Consider the following 18,993-nt stretch of genomic DNA (forward strand, 5'->3'; position numbering starts at 1 on the left):
TGGAGTGCAACACTGATCAAAGCTTTATTTCAACTATAACACAGTATATCCATGGATTATAATCCTTGAGCAAACAGAATATCACAGTAATGAAGACCTTAGCATTACAAATATGTTAAAACAGCTTGCATTTGGGGTGATATTTAAGGTCAAGTTGTATCTGAACACAAGTATTAAAATATTATGAAAATTACCATTATGGAGTAAATAATGTTTTCTTTCAGATATAACCTCTAAAAGTACATTCCATTTTAAATTTGGTTTTCTTATTTTTCAGTACCAACAAGCTCAAATTGAGCATCTACATCCCCAACCTGCTCCATGTGAATAAAAAAGACAGAAATTAAGAACTATAAGCTCAGCCTAAAAATTAGCTCCCAACTTCTTTGAAAACATGACCCTGAATAAATACAATCAAGAGGATACCACAGTGTCAGATATGCATCTAAACCAACTTACGATTTCAAATGTACTCTAAAATTAAATTAATAGGCTTGTGGAAGATTCTGCAGAGTAAGAAATTTCTTATCCTAGGGAAAAGTAACATGCCTTGCCTTCTGCTCCTGCCCCCACAGCCAGAATAACTGAGAAAGTAAAAAGCTTGGGAATGTGATGGTAGAGGTGACAAGATGGGTGAACAGGCTGTGCTCCTGGGTTAGTATTGGGGTTACTCATCTGTGCATTAACCTAGAAAAGTATGATTAATTAATTCTTTTTGCAAGATACTACAAGATTAACTTACAAACAGGAAAACCTTTGGGTTTTCTCACTGCTCTTTACTCAATTGCTGTCCCCCACCTATCAGAAAAGCACAGGAAGCAACAGGCCCCCAGGACCACTGCACCTTATGTACACATATATTGTAACACAAAAGGGCAAGCAGCAAGTCAAGACTGTAGAGTAACAAGTTTAGGGGGGTGGGGTTTTTTTCTTTTTTTTAATATTTTTTTTTCTTTTTGTTCTTTTGGGGGTGTGGTGAGTTTGTTTTTTTGAGAAAGAAAATTAAATAAAAAATTTACTCACGATGAGTAGGAAATTACAGAAGATATATATGATTTAATTTATATATATATATGTATATATATATATATATATACAAATATATATATTGTTGGGTAAGATAGGGTATAGGGTATAACTACACGCAATCAATATGTTTGGAGTGATTGTCTTGACTTGGTGAAAAATACCCATTCAAGATCTCATAGGAGACCAATATTAACTCGCATCAGTACAAATCTCTTAGGGCGATTCTTAAATTTTTTTAAAGCACACCAAAATTTTACATTTGCTTTCTCAAATCTGTATCTATAAAAAAGGCAAATATCAAGCTAGCCCAGCCATGGTAAATTAAACTCAACAAATCTAAGTAGAACAGGAGATACCACATAATTATAGTCCTTTGCCACTGCATGCCCCAACTCAACAGACACTTGCCCCTGCCCCTATTACTGTGCTATTCCAGTCATAGGCAATTGCATTTGTTTGTTTCAAACCACAGGCCAACATGAAGGCCTTTGTCTCTGAGAACAGTCACCTACACATATTCCTGCTTTAAATGGTTCCCTTCACTCAGTTTTTCTTTTCCTGGACATGTTCCTACATAGTTTTCCTTGAACTAGTTGCCCTGTTGCTTCTAAAGTTATGCTGCAGGAAATGGAATTAAATTCCTTCTTTGAAGATGATTTCATTTTACTCTCAGGCTCGCTATGTCAGCACCTAACTGCAGCAGGGTAACTACCCTAACCCTGCTTGCAGGTGCTTTTCATGCATGTTGCCAAATTCTCACCTGTGGAGCTGCCATGCACCCCGTGTCCACACCCCCAGATCTCCTTCCAGGGGAAAGCACCAGGGCAAGGAGAGAGTGAGAGCCTGCATTGTGTCCCAGTGGTTAGGCAGAGTCAGAAGAGATAAGGACTCAGATTATTTGCATGTATAAAGTTCTTAGGGGCCCAGATTTTTGTTGAAGTGATTTCTCTTTGGATGCAAAGAGCAGGATGAATCCCACTCTTTGTTAGTAACTAACTGCTCATCCATCCCTTCATTCTGAGCATCATGTATAATAGGTTTTCCCTTCTTGTGTGTTCAACCAGTTCCAATTATTTGCTTTTTAAATGCGAGCTCTATAACTGTAAGATCCATACACATTCCCATTAAATCAGATTGAGAATCACATTGTGAGTTTACAGAAGAAAATATTACCAAGTTGTCTTTGTGACAGAACACTGAGTAGGTATAAAATTGCAATGGTCTCTATGCCAAGTTTTTTTTAAGCTCTCAGCTTGTAAGATGAAAGCCTAATTTGATATTTTTGTAGTTATATAACAGTTCTAATATTTTGTGACATTTTGTATTGTGACACTATAGATGAAATTGTCATCGGACTGACACCCTTTACTGTTTATTCCTTAATTACAACTGTTAACAACACTGCAGAGAAGCGTGCTAATCTGCCATCACATATTATGAAAACAACGTTATTGTTACAAACACCAACACCCACTCAACAGGATAATTCTAAGATGGCAGTTTCTGTAAAAAGTTATCAGTGTAATGGACACTTCAATAGAAAAAGTTTAAAATGAACTCCTAATATTCCCGTGGAAAACATACAACAATTTAATATTGCACCTGAAGTTTTGATTTTATTGTGTCAGTGATTCTTTATGCTGCATAGGGATATAATGTTTTTTGACTAGTGGAGTCTCGATGTAGTATGAAGATGCATAGCTCAGATAACTAGTAGACTAGCAATATTTGCAATCATTACATTTTCACATCCTCAGACACTGGCAGAGGTACTTTTTTCCCCCTACTACTTCCAGGTTGGGGGTGGAATGATGTTGATGCAAGAGATTAAATTTTAACAGTATGTTGACTCAAGTCCAGGTTCTTAAGAATAAAATGAATTAATATTTTATCGGCTTCTTTTGCTTAGGAAAGAAATTTTCTGCAGGCCACGTCACACACCAGAAAGGATCTTCCACTGAACTGACACTTTTAGAAGTTCTAAAATTGTGAATTTTTCTTACCAAGTTCGCTCAGTAGAATTAAAACTCACTGATACTGCACCTCTGTGCAGGAGGAACCTGTTCAGTGGCTGAAAATGAAAATATTGTATCTTCAACTTCTGTATACGCTGTTCTTGGAAAGCCACTGTCAGTTACCTTTCAGTTTGCTTCTTGCAAACTTTTCATACCTCAAAAAGTTCTAATTTGTAGATTGTATCAGCAGGAAGAAAACAGAATTAAAAGCAGCAAAAAGCCCTAGAGATTTGTTTGCCCACCCGTCAGACAGCAAACACAATATAGGCAGAAGGAGGTTGGGAAAAGCTGCCTGGAGTGAGGTGTATGAGTGATAAAAGTGGCAATGACAAAAAATCAGGGAAAACAAGATGCAGAAATTCAAGTTTGTTCCTTCTACAACTGCTCTCGCGCAGGTTCTTGCACAGGTTCCTGGTGCCAAACCAAGGCTACTCTGCTGCACAGTCTGCCTTTTTTGCTAACAGTAAATTCTCCCTTTCTGCCTCATCCACGAGCAGGCATGCAGCACAGATGACTGAAGTGAAGAAAGATAATGCAAGAATCTGTCCTTACTTATATCGCACTTATATGCAGAAGCAGAGGATTAAAAATAACATAAAACTCTTCTCACACTGAAAACCCAATTGCCTTGGTGGAAATCTATACACCAATGTTTCTCATTCTTGATCTTAAAAGCTCATGTGAGGATTGCTTCTCTAGTACAGAATAAAAATAAGGAACACTACACAATGCAACAATGAAATGAAATGATCCTATATAATTAATTTTAATTTAAATTATTTACATTTCAATTTAATGGCATGATATTCTGTTGCCCAATCTGGATGATCTTCTCTGCTTAAGTGATAAATTACATAACAAAATGAAACTAAAATGTTTATTTTTGTGAATCTTCTTCAGGGTACTTTATGCTCTGCTTTGTAGCTTTCATTTTCTTAAAGCCAATAGGAACTTCTGCTCTTCCTAAAAGAAACTCTTCCCATTTGGGAAGAGATTCTTTTATTGATGCCCAATAGAGAGTCTGAGAAAGATATAAGAAAAAATAAACTTAATTTCAAAATCTGTGTCAGCCAGTTTAAAACAATATAGAAATGCAATGCATTATCAAATCTTACTTTAAGAGTAAAGCAATTCAGAAAAGAACAACGTACTTAACATATGAAATTCTTTATCTCTTGTATGATACAAAATATCAGCTTGGAAATATTTCATTCTGCAGGACAAACTGTGAAGTGACTGAATGTGTGCCCTCTTGTGGTAAGCAACACATCAGTTTAGACCTTACAGTACATTTAATAAACTATTTTTTATGATAATATACTTTTCCAAAAGCAGCTTTTATATTTAAGTATGTATGTTACTGGAATTTCATTTTGCAGTGGAAAAGAATGTTAGAAATGAAGGCTGCCCCTTTACTAATGTCAACTGATTATTCTAGAAAAGTTTACAGTACTATACAGAACCATAGTTCAAAATATTTGAGTAAAATTTTAGACTTGATAATTCACTGATGAAGTAATCATATCCAGTATTTGGATCACAAATTAAAATAGTAATAAAAGGGTGATGCATATTTAGTAAGTGGTCCAGGAGAATCACTGTGGATCATCTAACCCTTCCTCTTGCTTTGCACTGTGCCTCTGAGTAATAAATTTAACACATTATTTGTGTTATTACTCATTCATCATTTTTGTGTTGGTATCCTAAGCATAACTGTTATTTGTAAGATTTTCAGGAATATTTTAAGTGCCAGGTATCGTTTTTTCCCCACAAAATAACGTGATCTAAGAACTGTGCTAAGATAGCACTTTAATCCACCCATGTATAGAAGTATTTTTTGCCATTGATGTCCATTCAGAAAAATGTAATTTTGCAGTAGAAAACAGTTATGATGCATATGTAGTGAGCCTTTTTTCTTCACTTAAGTATATAATCAAGGAGAAGTGCAGCATAAAACTGAAGATCTCCCTGCACAGTATTAGATTCCTGGCTAATCATTTTGATCCTTACATGTAACTCAGATATAACTGTGGCTCTTGCAGGTTTACAAAAATATTTTCTTCAACAGATTTACTCAAAGAATCTTTTCTGACAAGCATATGTGCTGTCACACAAAACTACTCCGACTCAGCAAGCTGGGGATCCATTATAGCCATAACTTTCAGAGTATATTAATACAGACACATATATGGCTGAGTGAAATATGCTCAGAAGTGTTTTGGAACAAAGCACGCACAAGAATTTTGTACCATGAAAGAAAGTTTTCTTTTTTCACTATTTATAGCACTCTTCTCTAGAAGCATAAAAAAAAAAAAAAAGCTGAAATAGGATCTTCTCCTTCAAATAGTAACTCTGTTCTCTCCAAAATTTCACCACTGCTGCAGAGTGCAGACATTTTGCAGCCATGAGCAATTGCTCTGCAGCCTCCAATTTGTGCTGACTTCCCACGAGGAGCAGCTTCACACCTACCATGGACTAACTGACCCAAACACCTCGAGAGGGCTCCCTAAAGTCACTGAAGAGCCTAAAACTACTTCTGAACACAGTCAAGACAGGTTTAATGTTTAATATTAATAGGTTGGCATCTTCCTTAGCATCATTCAAAATGTACAAGTGTTCAGGAAAGGATGTACCCTTTTGCCTAAAAATGTCTAAAAATAATTAAAAAGCCATGGAAGGGGCACACCCAGCGTGCACCCTGTCACAGCCACAGTAGGCTATTTACAAAATGCAATGACAGATGAAAACTTTGAACAGTAACCAGAACAAGAAGTGATGCCTCTCCTTTAAGTAATAGCCTAAGCATGCCAACACTTGCCCAGCAGGTGTGAAGCTGAGGTACAATACACCTCTCTTCACAGCTGACAGTGCTGAAACCTGGCCCCTCGCCCTGCTCTGACAGAGCCCCAGCACCCGGAGCAGCACGGGACACTCTGCTCCTGTGCCTCTGGGAACCAAGCCACCACACAGCACAAACACAAACCACTGGGGCAAGAGACAGATGGGAATCTGCTCAAAATTTTTATCTTGAAGTCATGCTTTAAGGACTGCAGGTTGAGAAGAAAAAAAAAAAAAAAAGAACCGAGTGTTCCTGGTGCAGTACTTTTCATAACTTCCATACAACTCTAAAATAATTGATGGGAAATTTTCTCTGTTCATGCTGATAAACTGCTGACCCTGAAATGTAAAGATGACAATCTGTGGTAAACTGAGAACGGGATGACCACATAAAACAAACTAAATAGCTCTGACATAGTAAACACAGTAATCTTCTAATATTCACAATATTGATTTTTTATATTTGACTTCATTTTAAAATAGAAGTTTGTATAGATCTGAAAGCTGCTAAATATTTCCACCAGAATGCTCCAGAATCTAGGGACCTTGTCCCAGAATTTAGGTTCAGCTTGCTACACAGTACACAGGCCTTTGGCTATACCAGTCACTGGATTTTAAAATCAATTATTTTCACTTTAAGAACATGCTTCAGGGAAAAAAAAAAAAAGGCAAAATATTTGGTAAACAGCAAATGGAAACATGAAAATACAGAGTTCTAGGACTTACTTCTAACTTAACAGTATCAGGATGTGGAAGTAAATGCATTCTTTCTCGCAGCCTTTTTTCTGCTGCTTCTAGATCCTAAAACACAAGCAAAGTACATTTTAAAAACAAGCACTGGGAATTTTAACAGAAAAACACACATATAAAGACATTTAAATTACCTAAATAAACCCAGTACAGCTAAGCAGCATTCAAAAATTAACACAGAAGTTCAAATATTTGTTTAGTCACTCTGAAATACAACTTGTATTACTTAGACTAACACCCTACAGCTGCTAAATGTGTTTGCTGCACCTTTTTCATACAAGAGTACATTTCACTCACTTCACCAAGTAAGACTTTTGCTGTAACAGTGCTATTCTCTCTGGACACCAGGGTAAATCAGTTAAATTCTGTTGTATAAAACTTAAGGAAATAGGGGGGAACAGAACATCTTTCTCTGTGCTGCATAAGACTGAAGTATGTATTCTAGCTACTGTAACTGTAAAGTAACTAGGCAAATTATGTGCAAGATCTTCTCAAGACAAAGATGACTTGCTAATATGCATGCATAACATGTGCACATAAATGTAGAGCTGCAGCAAGCTGTTCACCAGACAAGCTTGGATGACAATGCACCTCACATAGTTTTCTTACAAAAAAAAAAAAAATCAGTATTTGGGTTTCTGCTTGTCCAGTGGATGTGTGCTGGATTCACAGAGGCCCAAATAAATCTTTTAAAAAAGAAACAACCAAAAAAAATCAACAGCAACAAACAAATCGAAGCATGCTCCCAAACTAACCACCCTCCCCCTTTAAAGTTCTGACCTGTTCTTGTGGGCTTAGTTCCATACCCAAACATTGAAGAGATTGAGTGGTGGGCAGATGAAGAGAGACAGAAAGGGACGTGGGAGTGGGGTGTGAAGAAGCCAAAGCTGAACAGAGTGGAGGGGGAAAGAAAGTATAGCAGATGGCAGAGTTGGGAGCAGAGAGCGGGTGTGAAGAGTACAACAGAAAAACTAAATGAGAGAGGAAATTCCCCAAAGGGACTTCCCAAATATTCACCACCACTGCTGCTGAAAAGAAGAGTGAGATTCTGGAGGAGCATATCCACAAGAGAGACCAAACATGACTACTTGTATTGAATAATAGCCAGTCTGAACACATCAATAAGTAAATAGTGTTCAACTCAAGTTTAGTTCAGTGGAGTATGATTAATAAAAGCAAAAACCCAGCCTTGCTGAAGTTTAACTTAGTGACACACACACAGTCAGATTGTTCAATTTAGTGCTCATCTTATTTTATTTCATTAATTCCTTTTACAATATTCTCTTGTACATAATTACAAACCTAATCCAAATGAAATCGTTCCTCCCTTTTCTACAGCAAAATCCGTACCAATGTAGGAAGCTAAAGGATGTCTGAGAAAGAGTAAAGTAATCCTCAGATTTATCCAAATTCTCAGAAGCAGCAAATGGCTGCCCCTTCTCAGGTAAGAAAAGACTAATGGGATAAATATATAGAGGGAACAGGAAAAAGGACATAGGCCATTTGAAATCATGATGTCAAAAGAACAGAGGCCAACACAGATTTAAGTGACTTAAGCAAGAAATTTCTCTGTTGCACATACTTAGAACAGACACACACGAACAGCACCAAACGAAGCTCGTGTCAGAATGGCTCAGGCCAAGTCTGGAGAAGTTATCCCCATAACAAACCACACTGAATAAAGGATCATTCAGTAATGTTCACCTCATATTCTTCCACTGGATTTGCCTCCTTTCTGATTCCTTCTTCCTAATTACTGTAGGAATTTTAACAGGGAGGAAGAAGAATATCAATCATTATTTCCTTATAGACTCAGCCAAGTAACTGGAATGTTTATGGTGATAGGAAATGAAAGTCTTTCAGGCAAGAAAGGAGACAGCAGTTGTGCATATATGTTTAGTAGAGAAGGTCACTTTGGCATAGCCTAGATATTGGACGTGTCTTTTCATTGCTCACTCCAGTTTGTGTTGTGCAGTCCATTGTCATTCAGAATACTGATTTAATGACAGACAGTGAAAGAAATTTTTGCTGGAAGGTGTAGTATGCTTTAGAAAATAACTGGAACTACTGAAAGATTAGATGGCACTTCTTGTGTGTCTACACAACTGGTAAGCTTTGTAGGAAAAAGAAATCCCTGTCATCAATATAAAAATAAATACATCAGCAGTATAAACTTCTTTGGAAAAAAACCAGCTAATCTAATATGTCACTGTACTGAAAAAAAAGAGAGCATCTTACAGTGCTTCCCCTAAAACCACAAGGACTGGAACAAAAACAATTCAAGACCCTTCCCCAGAGGTAAAATTGAATGCATGACACATGCATTGCTTTTAGGGGACCAAATTCAGCTGTCACTTATATTGATATCAGTCTGGCACAATCACACTTAAATAATTCTGGAATTGCATGCCTGGGAAGGAAAGCAAATTTGTTCTAAATTACCTTTCCAGTACTAATTACTATATAGCATACTCTTTCTTTTCTATTTCATGTTCCAAGCTGTTGCACAGTAATACATATTTCTAAACACAAGAAATATCACTGAGAAACAAATGTCATAAATTAGATTACAAATACTAGTCTAATTTCTGCTTTTATTACGACAACATTATATAAGCACCAAATGATACAGATTTCCCTAATCTGCAGTCTCCCTCTAAAGACATTGAGGAAAATACTCTGATAATTATGCTAAAATGCTGAACAAATGCTTATAATGTCAAAATTTCAATTAAAAAAAAAAAAAGGTTAGTTCCTTGCTTCCTACTGATTAGAATTTAAATTAATTTTGAAATCTTTCCTGTGCATAAATTCCAACCAGCACAGAGAAAGAAAAATGGCTTTTGCTATGATCTATTACTGAAAACAACTGATTTTGCTTACACGCAGAAAACCAGAAATGCAAATAAAAAAATAACACTTCGTCATGTCCATGTATTTTTGAGTAGGCCAAATCAACAACTCTCCACATGGTAACTGTGAAATGTACAGTGCCTGGTATCAGGAACAATATTCTGAAGCTGGCACATTAATCAGTCTTGTTTTCAAGCTTCTCATATATTATGCTGCATAGATTTTTTTTTCTGTTTTCTTCTGTTATCAAAAAGCATCTGCAGGAGTGCATGCTTGTTAAAACTAGGATAAAATTAATAGATTTAAATTGATTTATGCTATTTTATCCTGCAACAGAATTTGTTTTGATACATATGTTTTTGCTTTTTTTCTGTACAAACACCAACATTTCTGACACTTGAAAGGAACAATTTTGAGGATGTGACAGAAGATAGCAAATATCTGTTTAACTGCAGAAATATTTACACTCTGTATATGTCTGAGCTATTGTTACCATTTCCACTACAATATAGCTTTCAGGATGGAGAAATATACTCTGCATTTATTGTGTTTGCCTGTATATGTAAACTGAGAATGCATTCATAAACACAAATAATTTATAAACCCTTATATTTACGAAGTAAAAATCTAACCTAAAATGCCTATGGAAAATAGGAGTAATAATGGCTGAAATTACTAAATCAATGGAGCAGGAGTCATAGGAAAAATAACCAAACCATTCATTTATCCTCAGCCTCTCACTGAAGCACCTACATTTACTACACCAAATAAAGAGGGGCTTCATTGCCCTTGTCCAGAATGTATCAGTTCACCAGCCCAAGCTGAAAAATCTTTGTCACAGAATAGTTAAGAAGGCATTCCTGGCTAACTGTTCTTCTAATCTGTCCCTCTCTAAATAAACCTCCCATTTAAATATACACTCTAATGAATTAGAATTATGCCCACCCAAAATGTGAGCATTTTAAACCTCTACCAGGCGCTGCATGAAAAAAACCCAAAAAATTCCGGTGACATGAATTCATCTTGTAATTTTCTAGAGTAAAACTTAGTTTTTCAATGAACACAACACATGCATTATAGACCCTTAGTAAGTAGGAGCTTAAAGAAAAGGCACAGGAGGTTCAGTTTTCTGCTGCTTCCTGAAAATCTGACACACATTTTTCAAATGCATCATGTCAGTGGTCAAGTGCATCTCTTCAAACTCAGATGCCTGAGCTAGGGGTTCCAGAGGAGCCTTTCAGTATTCCAGTCCCTGCCATCAAACTTAGATCTTTTTAATTGCCTAGGAAACAAATCTTACCTGAATATTACAACAGGTATGCAGAACAACTCTGAACATTATTAATGGTGTCACCCCTACAAAGGGCTGGAAACACCAAACACTGCTTTTACAGACTTGCAAGCAAAATGCTTGAAGTCACTCTACACCTCTTTAGAGAAAAATATTAAACTGAGAACCTCTTCCACAGCTTATCACAGCCACGGCAGGAGAGCAGTTCCTACCCTTGGCCAAAGCACTATAGCCTGGTCAGCCTACTTCCAACCAGACCCACAGCGTAGAGGGGCTGTGAGTCCTGACAGACCCCTGAGCTGCCTCAGGCAGACGTGTACTAGCGTGTGTTACATCACTACATGTGCTTAAAAAAAATAAAAATACATAGTAGCAGCTGCCACCACGAGGCTTTTGTAAGAAGGGCACGGGAAATAGGTAGTGATGCCATCAGATAATAAAGACTTGTCATTTAATACTTTTTGGTCAAGTTCCAGAAGAGGGAACCATATAGAAGAGAATTCAAATGACAACTATAGAGCAAACACTTCTCTCTTTTTTTTTTTTTTTTTAATTATCTAAGCTACATAACTGTGACATTTTGATACGGTTCCTGGTAGTTACAGAAACTTACATTTAAAAGTGCTGCATTCCTTTTATGAGCTGCATCAGCTGCTTGAGTTTGCCATGTCTTTTTAGTCTTTTTGTCTCTTAGATAAGTCTCCATCTGCTGTAGCAGCTCTGATCTCTGAGACAGTCTACAAAGGAAAACATTTTGCTAAGTGGGTAGAACATTTTGCTCAGGAGCTAGAAAATAACCTTTTTACCTTACCCAGTTTTCTCAAAACTATGGGGCTAATTAAGCCGGCTGCAGGGTGGGTGTGCTGGGGGAGGGAAAAGGTACAGGCAGACATCACCTGCTGTGCTGGTACCAAGCTATAACCTTGCAACCAGCAGTCCTCAAATGCTGAGGTGCTTAGAAACACTGTATCTCCCCCAAGAAGGAAAGACAGGGTGGGTCGGGGTGACTTGATCGGTACCAAGTTTGCTCGTTGGCATGTGCTACTTGTTACAAGAAAAGCAAATTTTCCTGAATCACTCCGCTATTTGCCTCACAATTTGAGTTTACGGGGCAACAAAGAAGCAACTCTATAATTGAGGCATTGAGTGAGAGAATCCAATTACCTTCCCCAAATAGAACAGTGACAGGTTGACAATGGAGATTTTAAACCAGTACCACCATTGGAAGTCAGAAACCTCATCAGCCTAAATACCCTAAACGGCAGGCAAGGATGCTAATTCCCTGGTTCCTGAAGGAAGAGTGCCACCTCCTGGAACTCCAGCCCCGTGCTGCAGCACCACTGTGCTGGGCAGAGCTCAGATCCACTGGCACCGAGGGTCGTGGGCAGGGAGAGAGAATATCACAAGACCCAACACAAATTGCTGCGAGGCAGGGCACAACTACTCACATCTCCTCGTGTCTTCTAGCAAGATGAACCTCCCGAGTCAAAGAGGATGGCATCTTCAGTTGTTTGCCCCAGTTTTGTACTCTATAAAAGGAAAGCCAAGTGAAATTAAAATCTTCTAAAGATGTACATTAACGTACACTTTCCAGTAATAAACAGTTCTGGTTAAAAAGCTGCACACATTATATCTACATGTCAGCTATCTACACAAAACCTGCCACAAGGCATTGATACAATTTGCTTTGAATACATTCACACTACTAATGTTCACAATATGTTTTAGAAAAATGCTACTGTATTCTAATAATTTATGAAAACCAAGTTTGGTTCAGTTTCAGATTCAGCACTGAGTTTTCTCGAGTTTCAGATGCTTGTAACCACACACACACTTTGTGCTCACATAAATTGACTATTACTGTTTACATTACTGATTTCTGGCTTTCATCACATTACACTGAACACAGTTATACTTGTAAACTACTTCTCACAGATCCAGGGACCTGTTCATAGGAAACGATGTTTAAATGGTTTAGAACTCAATGGATTTTTTTTCGCCTGAGCTATTAAGGAGACCAATTGCCCACTGATGCAAAAAAAAAAAAAAAAAAAAATCCTACAGCAATTTTCAGAAGACTGAAAATGTTTTGGCTATTTTTTTTCCACCTCAGAGGCAACTGCGTTTTTATTTTCAGTAAAATTAAATAACTTGTCGCGTGCTGATAATGTCAAAGGGTGGGAGAACTAAAAAACCTCACCAAGATAACATTAGTTAAGGCCTCCTCACTATCATGTGTCACACCTAACTCCGAAACCAGCGATTTACACGTGGCCTCTGCTGTCGCTGGGGTGCATCTTCTAGGGATGTGTGTTTTATCACGCTCTGAAAACACCTCTGTGCGCCTGGCCTGTCGCTAATGCTTCACCTCGTTTAATGGGAGCACACCCATTCAGCGCTCCTTAATCCAGCCGGGGCACTTGGTGCTCTTTGCGACACACCTTGACCGGCGACACGAGAAGCCAGAGCATCCCGCTGCCGTACCTCCTGGCTTTAAGGGCGCCTATAGCTCACAGCAGGAGCGACAAACCAGCACCATCGTGCGTGACAATCCGGCACCGGCCCGAGCATCCTCCGCCCGCCCCACCGTGGGGCAACCGCTGCCCTGGGCAGATGCCAAGGGTTGAGACAGCTCGGGATGAACCTCCGCGGGCAGTCTCCGGATCTCCAGCAGCCGCAGGAAAGCCCCTCGGGCCGAGTACGGCACCTCCGCCTCAGAACCCGCGGCCACTCCGCCTCAGGCCGCGGCCCCGGCGGGGCGGGAGCGCCACGGCCGCAGCGGGGCCGCGCGCCGCCTGCGCCCTACCACTGGAAAGAGGGGGGGGAGGATGGATTTACGATCTCTTTGAAAGGTACCATCCCGTATGATTACGGGGGAATAAGTCAGGAAACGAAAATAAAACACCAAATACACTGGCCAGTTTACCTTCAGCCTCGCCGGCTTCGAAAAGCAAAGCAACCAACCGCAGTGGTCTCCGGGACGTCTTAAAACCCCCCGCCCTCGCTGCCATGGAGACGGCCGGAAAGGTGGAGCCGAGCCGTCTCTTCGGTGGGCGGGATCAGACGGGGGCGGGAACGGACTCCGCCCCTGGGATTGGAGGAGCGAGAGGGCGCGGGGCCAATCACGGCCCGGGGCGGGAGCGCGGGGAGAGGCGCCCGGGGCGCGGGTGGCGCGTGCCCGCGCTCCCCCTCACAGAGCTGGCGGCCGGGGGCCCTGGGGATCCTGCCGGGATTTGCGTTTAAAACAAGTGTTCCTCCTTCTGTGCAAGGCACAGCTTTCCATGTCCGAGCCGGGGAGCGGCCGGCAGCGCCAGCCCGGTTCTCCACACGGTTTTCAAACCTCCTGGTGTGATCCTGCCCTTGTGTCAGACCTGAGTTCCTTCCCGGCCTCAAGGCTGAAGGGTTGCTGAGGCGAGTCTAGTCCTTTACACGCAAACTTACGTCAAAATATACTCCAAATAAAAAAGCACGATTAATCCACCTTTGTTTTCTGTAAATGTTTTGTCCTTCACTGAAAACACAAACAACAACAACAACAAAAAAATCCAGGCTAGATAAAGCTGAATTTTTTTTTTATCCATTTAATTTGTGCCCAATAGATTTATGCACATGTGCAGCTGTAAATTTCTAAAAGCTGCTCTGAAAGTGCTTGTCTTGCTTAAATGTCTTCCATCTAAGCATTCTCTCATCCTCGTTTGACACCTCATCACAAGCCTTTCTCGCTGCTGATCAGAAGCTTTTCTTGTGGTTTCTCATATCTTTATATTTTCTATTTTTTCCCCCATTTTATATTACTGCAACAAATTCACATTAATTCACTTCATGACATAAGTAGAAGTTCTTTAATGTACTTGTCAACTTACCCTTGCTTATTGTAGCAGTCAGGATAAATAGTACTTAAAAAGTTATTTTAATTTCTTTTTATCATTATGATTTAAAGACAAGACTTTCCAATAAATGTCACAGAGGTGTAGGAGTCAGTCCTCATTTCTAATGAAGCGAAAAGCTAATTGTTATGGTCGCACTAACTGCAACAGAGAGCCCAAGTGTTTCACATATTTTACTTCGAGCTACACCAGCTCTCTGTGTAATGCCTGTGATCTTTCTTTCTTTGTAGCATTGAATGAATTTCAGGAAGAAAAGAGACAAACTGAAGTTTACATAGGCCATTACAGATGCCATCTGTGACGAGAATGCCAAGAGCATTTTAGTAAAGTTACAGATACTATCAATTGTTCAGTATTGTGGAAACTGAGGCAGGATGGAGGACATAATTTTCTAATGGCTAATTTCTTATGTGACAGTGGGTGAGGTTCATAGCTACCCAGCTATAAACTCTCATTTTAACCTAGATTGGTTCTGAAGTTGTCAAGAATATAATTTTTAATCTTATTGAAAAAAAAATACCGTGCTGCTAACAGCTAGAAATCCCCAAGTGCTAGTTTGGGCTGGGGTGGAATTAATTTTTTTCACAGTATCTGATGTGGGGATGTGTTTTGAATTTGTGCTGGAAACAGAGCTGGTAACTCAGGGATGTTTTATTTCTGCTGGTCAGGACTTACACAGAGCCTTTTCTGCTTCTACCCCATCTTGCGGGAGTGCACAAGGTGATGGGAGAGACACAGCCAGGACAGCTGATCCGAAGCAATCCAGGTGACATCCCAGACCCATCCAGGTGACACTCCAGACCCTATTGTGTCATGGTCAGCGTACAGAGCTGGGGGAGGAAGTTGTGTATGTGGAGAAAGGCTTTCTCCTGTGTCTGAATGCACTGGCACCTCGCTGTGGTGTGTCCTGCTGTTACAGGTGTGTCATGTCAGGTGTGCCCCTGCCTTAGCCTCCAGTTATGTTATGGATATTTCAGAAAAAAAACCCCACCTTTAACAGTTTTTATTAAAAGCCTTTTTTCCACCAAGATTCTGTCTTCATTAGATACGTTTGTGTGAGTTTACTGTTGGATCACTGCAGTAAAAGTTTGAAAAACGAGATGCCTGCCAGTGGGACCCTGAGATCTGTATTTACTGTCCATACAGATTAAGGACTTAATGTTAGCACTGAAATGGGAACATTGTGACCCTTGCTCTTTTTTAACTCTGCAACTTGATTTTGCTCTGAAGGTTTTGAGGGTTTTCTGAGTGAAATTGGTGGATTGGGACACTAGATGGCACTTAAATACAGCTAACAAAGATTTTTGTCTCTTTTGACACACAAAAACAGTCTAACACATCCTGTTCTAACATGCAGTTAATTATATCCTCAAAATGATGTCTTGGATTGATATTGCTAAACAAACATATAAAAAATGTAATTACAGACAACTGAAATAAATACTGTGGGCTTATAATTGCAAGATATGTTTTTTGCTTGTAATATGCTACACACCTGTGCGTAGTTTATATAGATAGTATTTTATTTTGTCATTTTTACTAACATTTAGGATGGCACGATTTAGCTTTATGTACGTTTATTTACTGCTACCAATTTTTGCCATATGTCAGTTTTTAAAAAAGGAAATGTTTTTATATATTGGGATTGCAAGACACCAGTATTTCAAAGGGAAAACTGTAAGAAAGGAGTTTTCTTGTATGAAACCACTTCAAAACTTTTTTTTAAAGAATTGCACATATTTTAGTTGTTTTTTTTTTTCTTTGCTTTCCACTTCTTCCTTCCCTTACCTTTTGGAGGTACACCTCTGTTGGAACAGTAGCTGAGTACCCCCTTTGAGATCTATCTATAAACATTTGTTGGGTGATACCGTTGCTAAAATGCAGCAGGCCTATGGGGCAGTCTGAGAGCTGTGAAATCCCATCAGAGAGCAGCCTGTGGCCATCACCTTGGCTTACGGCAGTTCTCCTATCAGCTGCAGAGGCTCTCGGCAGCATTTCAATCAACTGCACAAGCCCTGTGCAAAGCTGCTTGAGGTTACTACAAGCTAAATGGCAAAGGCATGCAAGGAAATGCCCTCCCAGAGCAGGAGTGAGCTAATAAAGCATTAAACTTAGGAGGGTAAAAAACAGGTTTCTAATTCCTCTTTCACATTCCAATATTCAGAGACTACCTCTCAAACTTTCTGTTGTCAGGTCCCCTACCCTTCCCTGTCCTGTGTTACAAATTCTTGTCTTCTTTGTAGCTGTGATATTAGAGCTGAGGTGAAGCTCATAAATGGTAGGACAACTCAACAACACATTCCTGTATTTGGGTTTTGTGTTTTATGGTGGCTAAAGGTGTGTATTTGGTGTGGGAAATAAGGAACACATGCGGAAGTCAAGTGTTGTTGAAAAAAAAATTCTAACACATTAGTCTGTGCTTAGACATACCAATGTAATTTGTGTGTGCTTGTTGGAATTGCCCCCAGACATCAGGAGATCTGTTTCAGGTGAGCCAGAACCCAAACAGCAGACCAGGGTGGCCTCAGCAACCATCAGCTGGTGCAAAAATAGTCCAAAATAGAGACAGCTGGGCCAAGTTCAGAAAAAGGAAGAGCTGTGTGAAGAGGAAGAACCAAGAGCTGTGTGTGTGAGGGCGCAGAGGTGGTGGAACTCCAGCTGCTTTGTGTGCCTGTCAAAATGTGGTATAAAACTGCGCATCAGGCTAGGCCAGACTCTGTCCAGTGTCAAAGAAAAAATTCTGTTCTTAATAAAAAGATGTTAAGAAGACAATATTTTCTCCATGCTTCAAGTAGAAACCTGATAGATAAAATTAGAAACCTGATAAATATAATAAATCTAAGAAAATCAGTATTCAGCTGCAATTTTTTTTCTTTTTTTTTTTTCTTTTGAGGAAAATTCTTTAAGGTTCTCTAAATATAAGCTAGACTAGACAATTCTTCAGACAGTTTGCTGATACACCCACTCAGTCTTGTCAAGGGCATACATGCCCCAACAGGTGCTCTCCATCAGTAGTGTCTATGGTATAGCTACTTCTTTTTGAAGAGCTCACAAAAATAGTTTGGCCCTTAAGTAATAACATTAAGCCTTCTCTTAAAAAAATGTACAGGTCTCCACTGACTTTAACAGATGTACAGGTAGCTGAATGCTTTACAAGTAATTATAATAAGTATTTACAGTAATTAACTTGAATCTAATTGCTTCTCAGCATGTTAGGATAGTAAATTAAAACTTTATTTCAAACAACTCCTGTTGTCTGTTTTCACTAAACTGCACAAAGGAAACACAATAAAAAAAAAAACCTCTTGGAGAGCCACCATACTCTGTTCCTGTTTGGAGTCCTTTGAATGGATGTGCTTAGCTTTGATCTTTCAACCAGCTCTTCTCTTACCTGTGTAGACTGGATATTTCTTCCCCAGCGTGGAGAGCAAGCTCTTCCTGATAGCATAAGAGGTGCATGTGAACAAGAGGGACAGAAATACACTTTTTGGCTAATAAAGTCATGTCAGATGGTTTATACAGGGAAGGCTGATTTTCCCTGGTTCCCTCCCTAATCAGTGCAGGGAGCTCAGCTCTCCTTGACCATGATGTAGACCCGAGGCTGAGCATTTGGAGCTGCTCTGAAGGACCAGAGGTATCGTTCTTTACAGGCTGTGTAGGGAGCTTTGAGAAACTGCTTTCCTCAGACTGGTGCCTGTAATTATGTACCTGATCAGTGTCTGACCATCTGCTTCCAAACCATTCACAGCTTATGCCTTTCACACCCTAGTGGAGGTTCATTGGAGCTCCTCAGGACTGACTTTGCCTGCTGCACAGACAGAAAGTCTGTCAGCTTTGGCCTGCTTTGAGATTCCTGTTTGAAACCATAGCAAGTGTACTGAGGAGTAGGTCAGTGCCTGCTAATTTCATGTGAATTCAATCACATGCGGGTACAGCTGGTTATTTAAACACTCTTCCAACTACATTCACACAATGCTTCGAACAAACTGGACCATTCACCTTTGTGCTCTGGGATGATGATGGACACCATCTTCAGTTTCAGGCCATTTGCATTGTGTGTACAAGTCACCCTGTAACTTTGAGCCACCTTAAATAATGCTATTGCCATCTGGTCGTACATTAAAATTGTCTTATTCCGTAATGATGATACATCTGCAGCAGCAAAAAGTACTTTGAATTTTAATACATGCATTTATACGACTGTCAAGATGCCTGATATTAATAGCTTGACTTTTACTGTAAGCAGAGGTAGAAGAAATAACACCACCTTCACAGTTCTGGCACGGTTTCCTTATGAGCTGAATTCTCAGCCCATTGTTTCTGGATTTTG

General features: G+C 39.5%; 1 protein-coding gene across 1 annotated transcript; it reads right to left on the minus strand.

Annotated features, from left to right (window-relative positions):
• Nucleotides 1-12,295, minus strand: C12H3orf14 (chromosome 12 C3orf14 homolog). The gene is made up of 4 exons (XM_038149627.1): nt 12,225-12,295; nt 11,390-11,513; nt 6,609-6,683; nt 1-4,065 (listed from the first exon to the last, which is right to left on the minus strand). The coding sequence occupies exons 1-4, from the start codon at nt 12,275-12,277 to the stop codon at nt 3,922-3,924; spliced, it is 396 nt and encodes a 131-aa protein (XP_038005555.1). The 5' UTR covers nt 12,278-12,295; the 3' UTR covers nt 1-3,921.
• Between the last annotated feature and the right edge of the window lie 6,698 nt (nt 12,296-18,993).

Source organism: Motacilla alba, chromosome 12, assembly GCF_015832195.1.
Source record: "Motacilla alba alba isolate MOTALB_02 chromosome 12, Motacilla_alba_V1.0_pri, whole genome shotgun sequence".
Taxonomy (NCBI): Eukaryota; Metazoa; Chordata; class Aves; order Passeriformes; family Motacillidae; genus Motacilla; species Motacilla alba.

Coding starts and splice junctions, on each gene's coding strand:
- C12H3orf14 (XM_038149627.1), bottom strand. CDS start 12,277: ATGCCATCCTCTTTGACTCGGGAGGTTCATCTTGCTAGAAGACACGAG. Junction 6,684..11,389: donor GGAATGCAGCACTTTTAAAT/GTAAGTTTCTGT, acceptor CTTGTGTTTTAG/GATCTAGAAGCAGCAGAAAA. Junction 4,066..6,608: donor CTGATACTGTTAAGTTAGAA/GTAAGTCCTAGA, acceptor TATCTTTCTCAG/ACTCTCTATTGGGCATCAAT.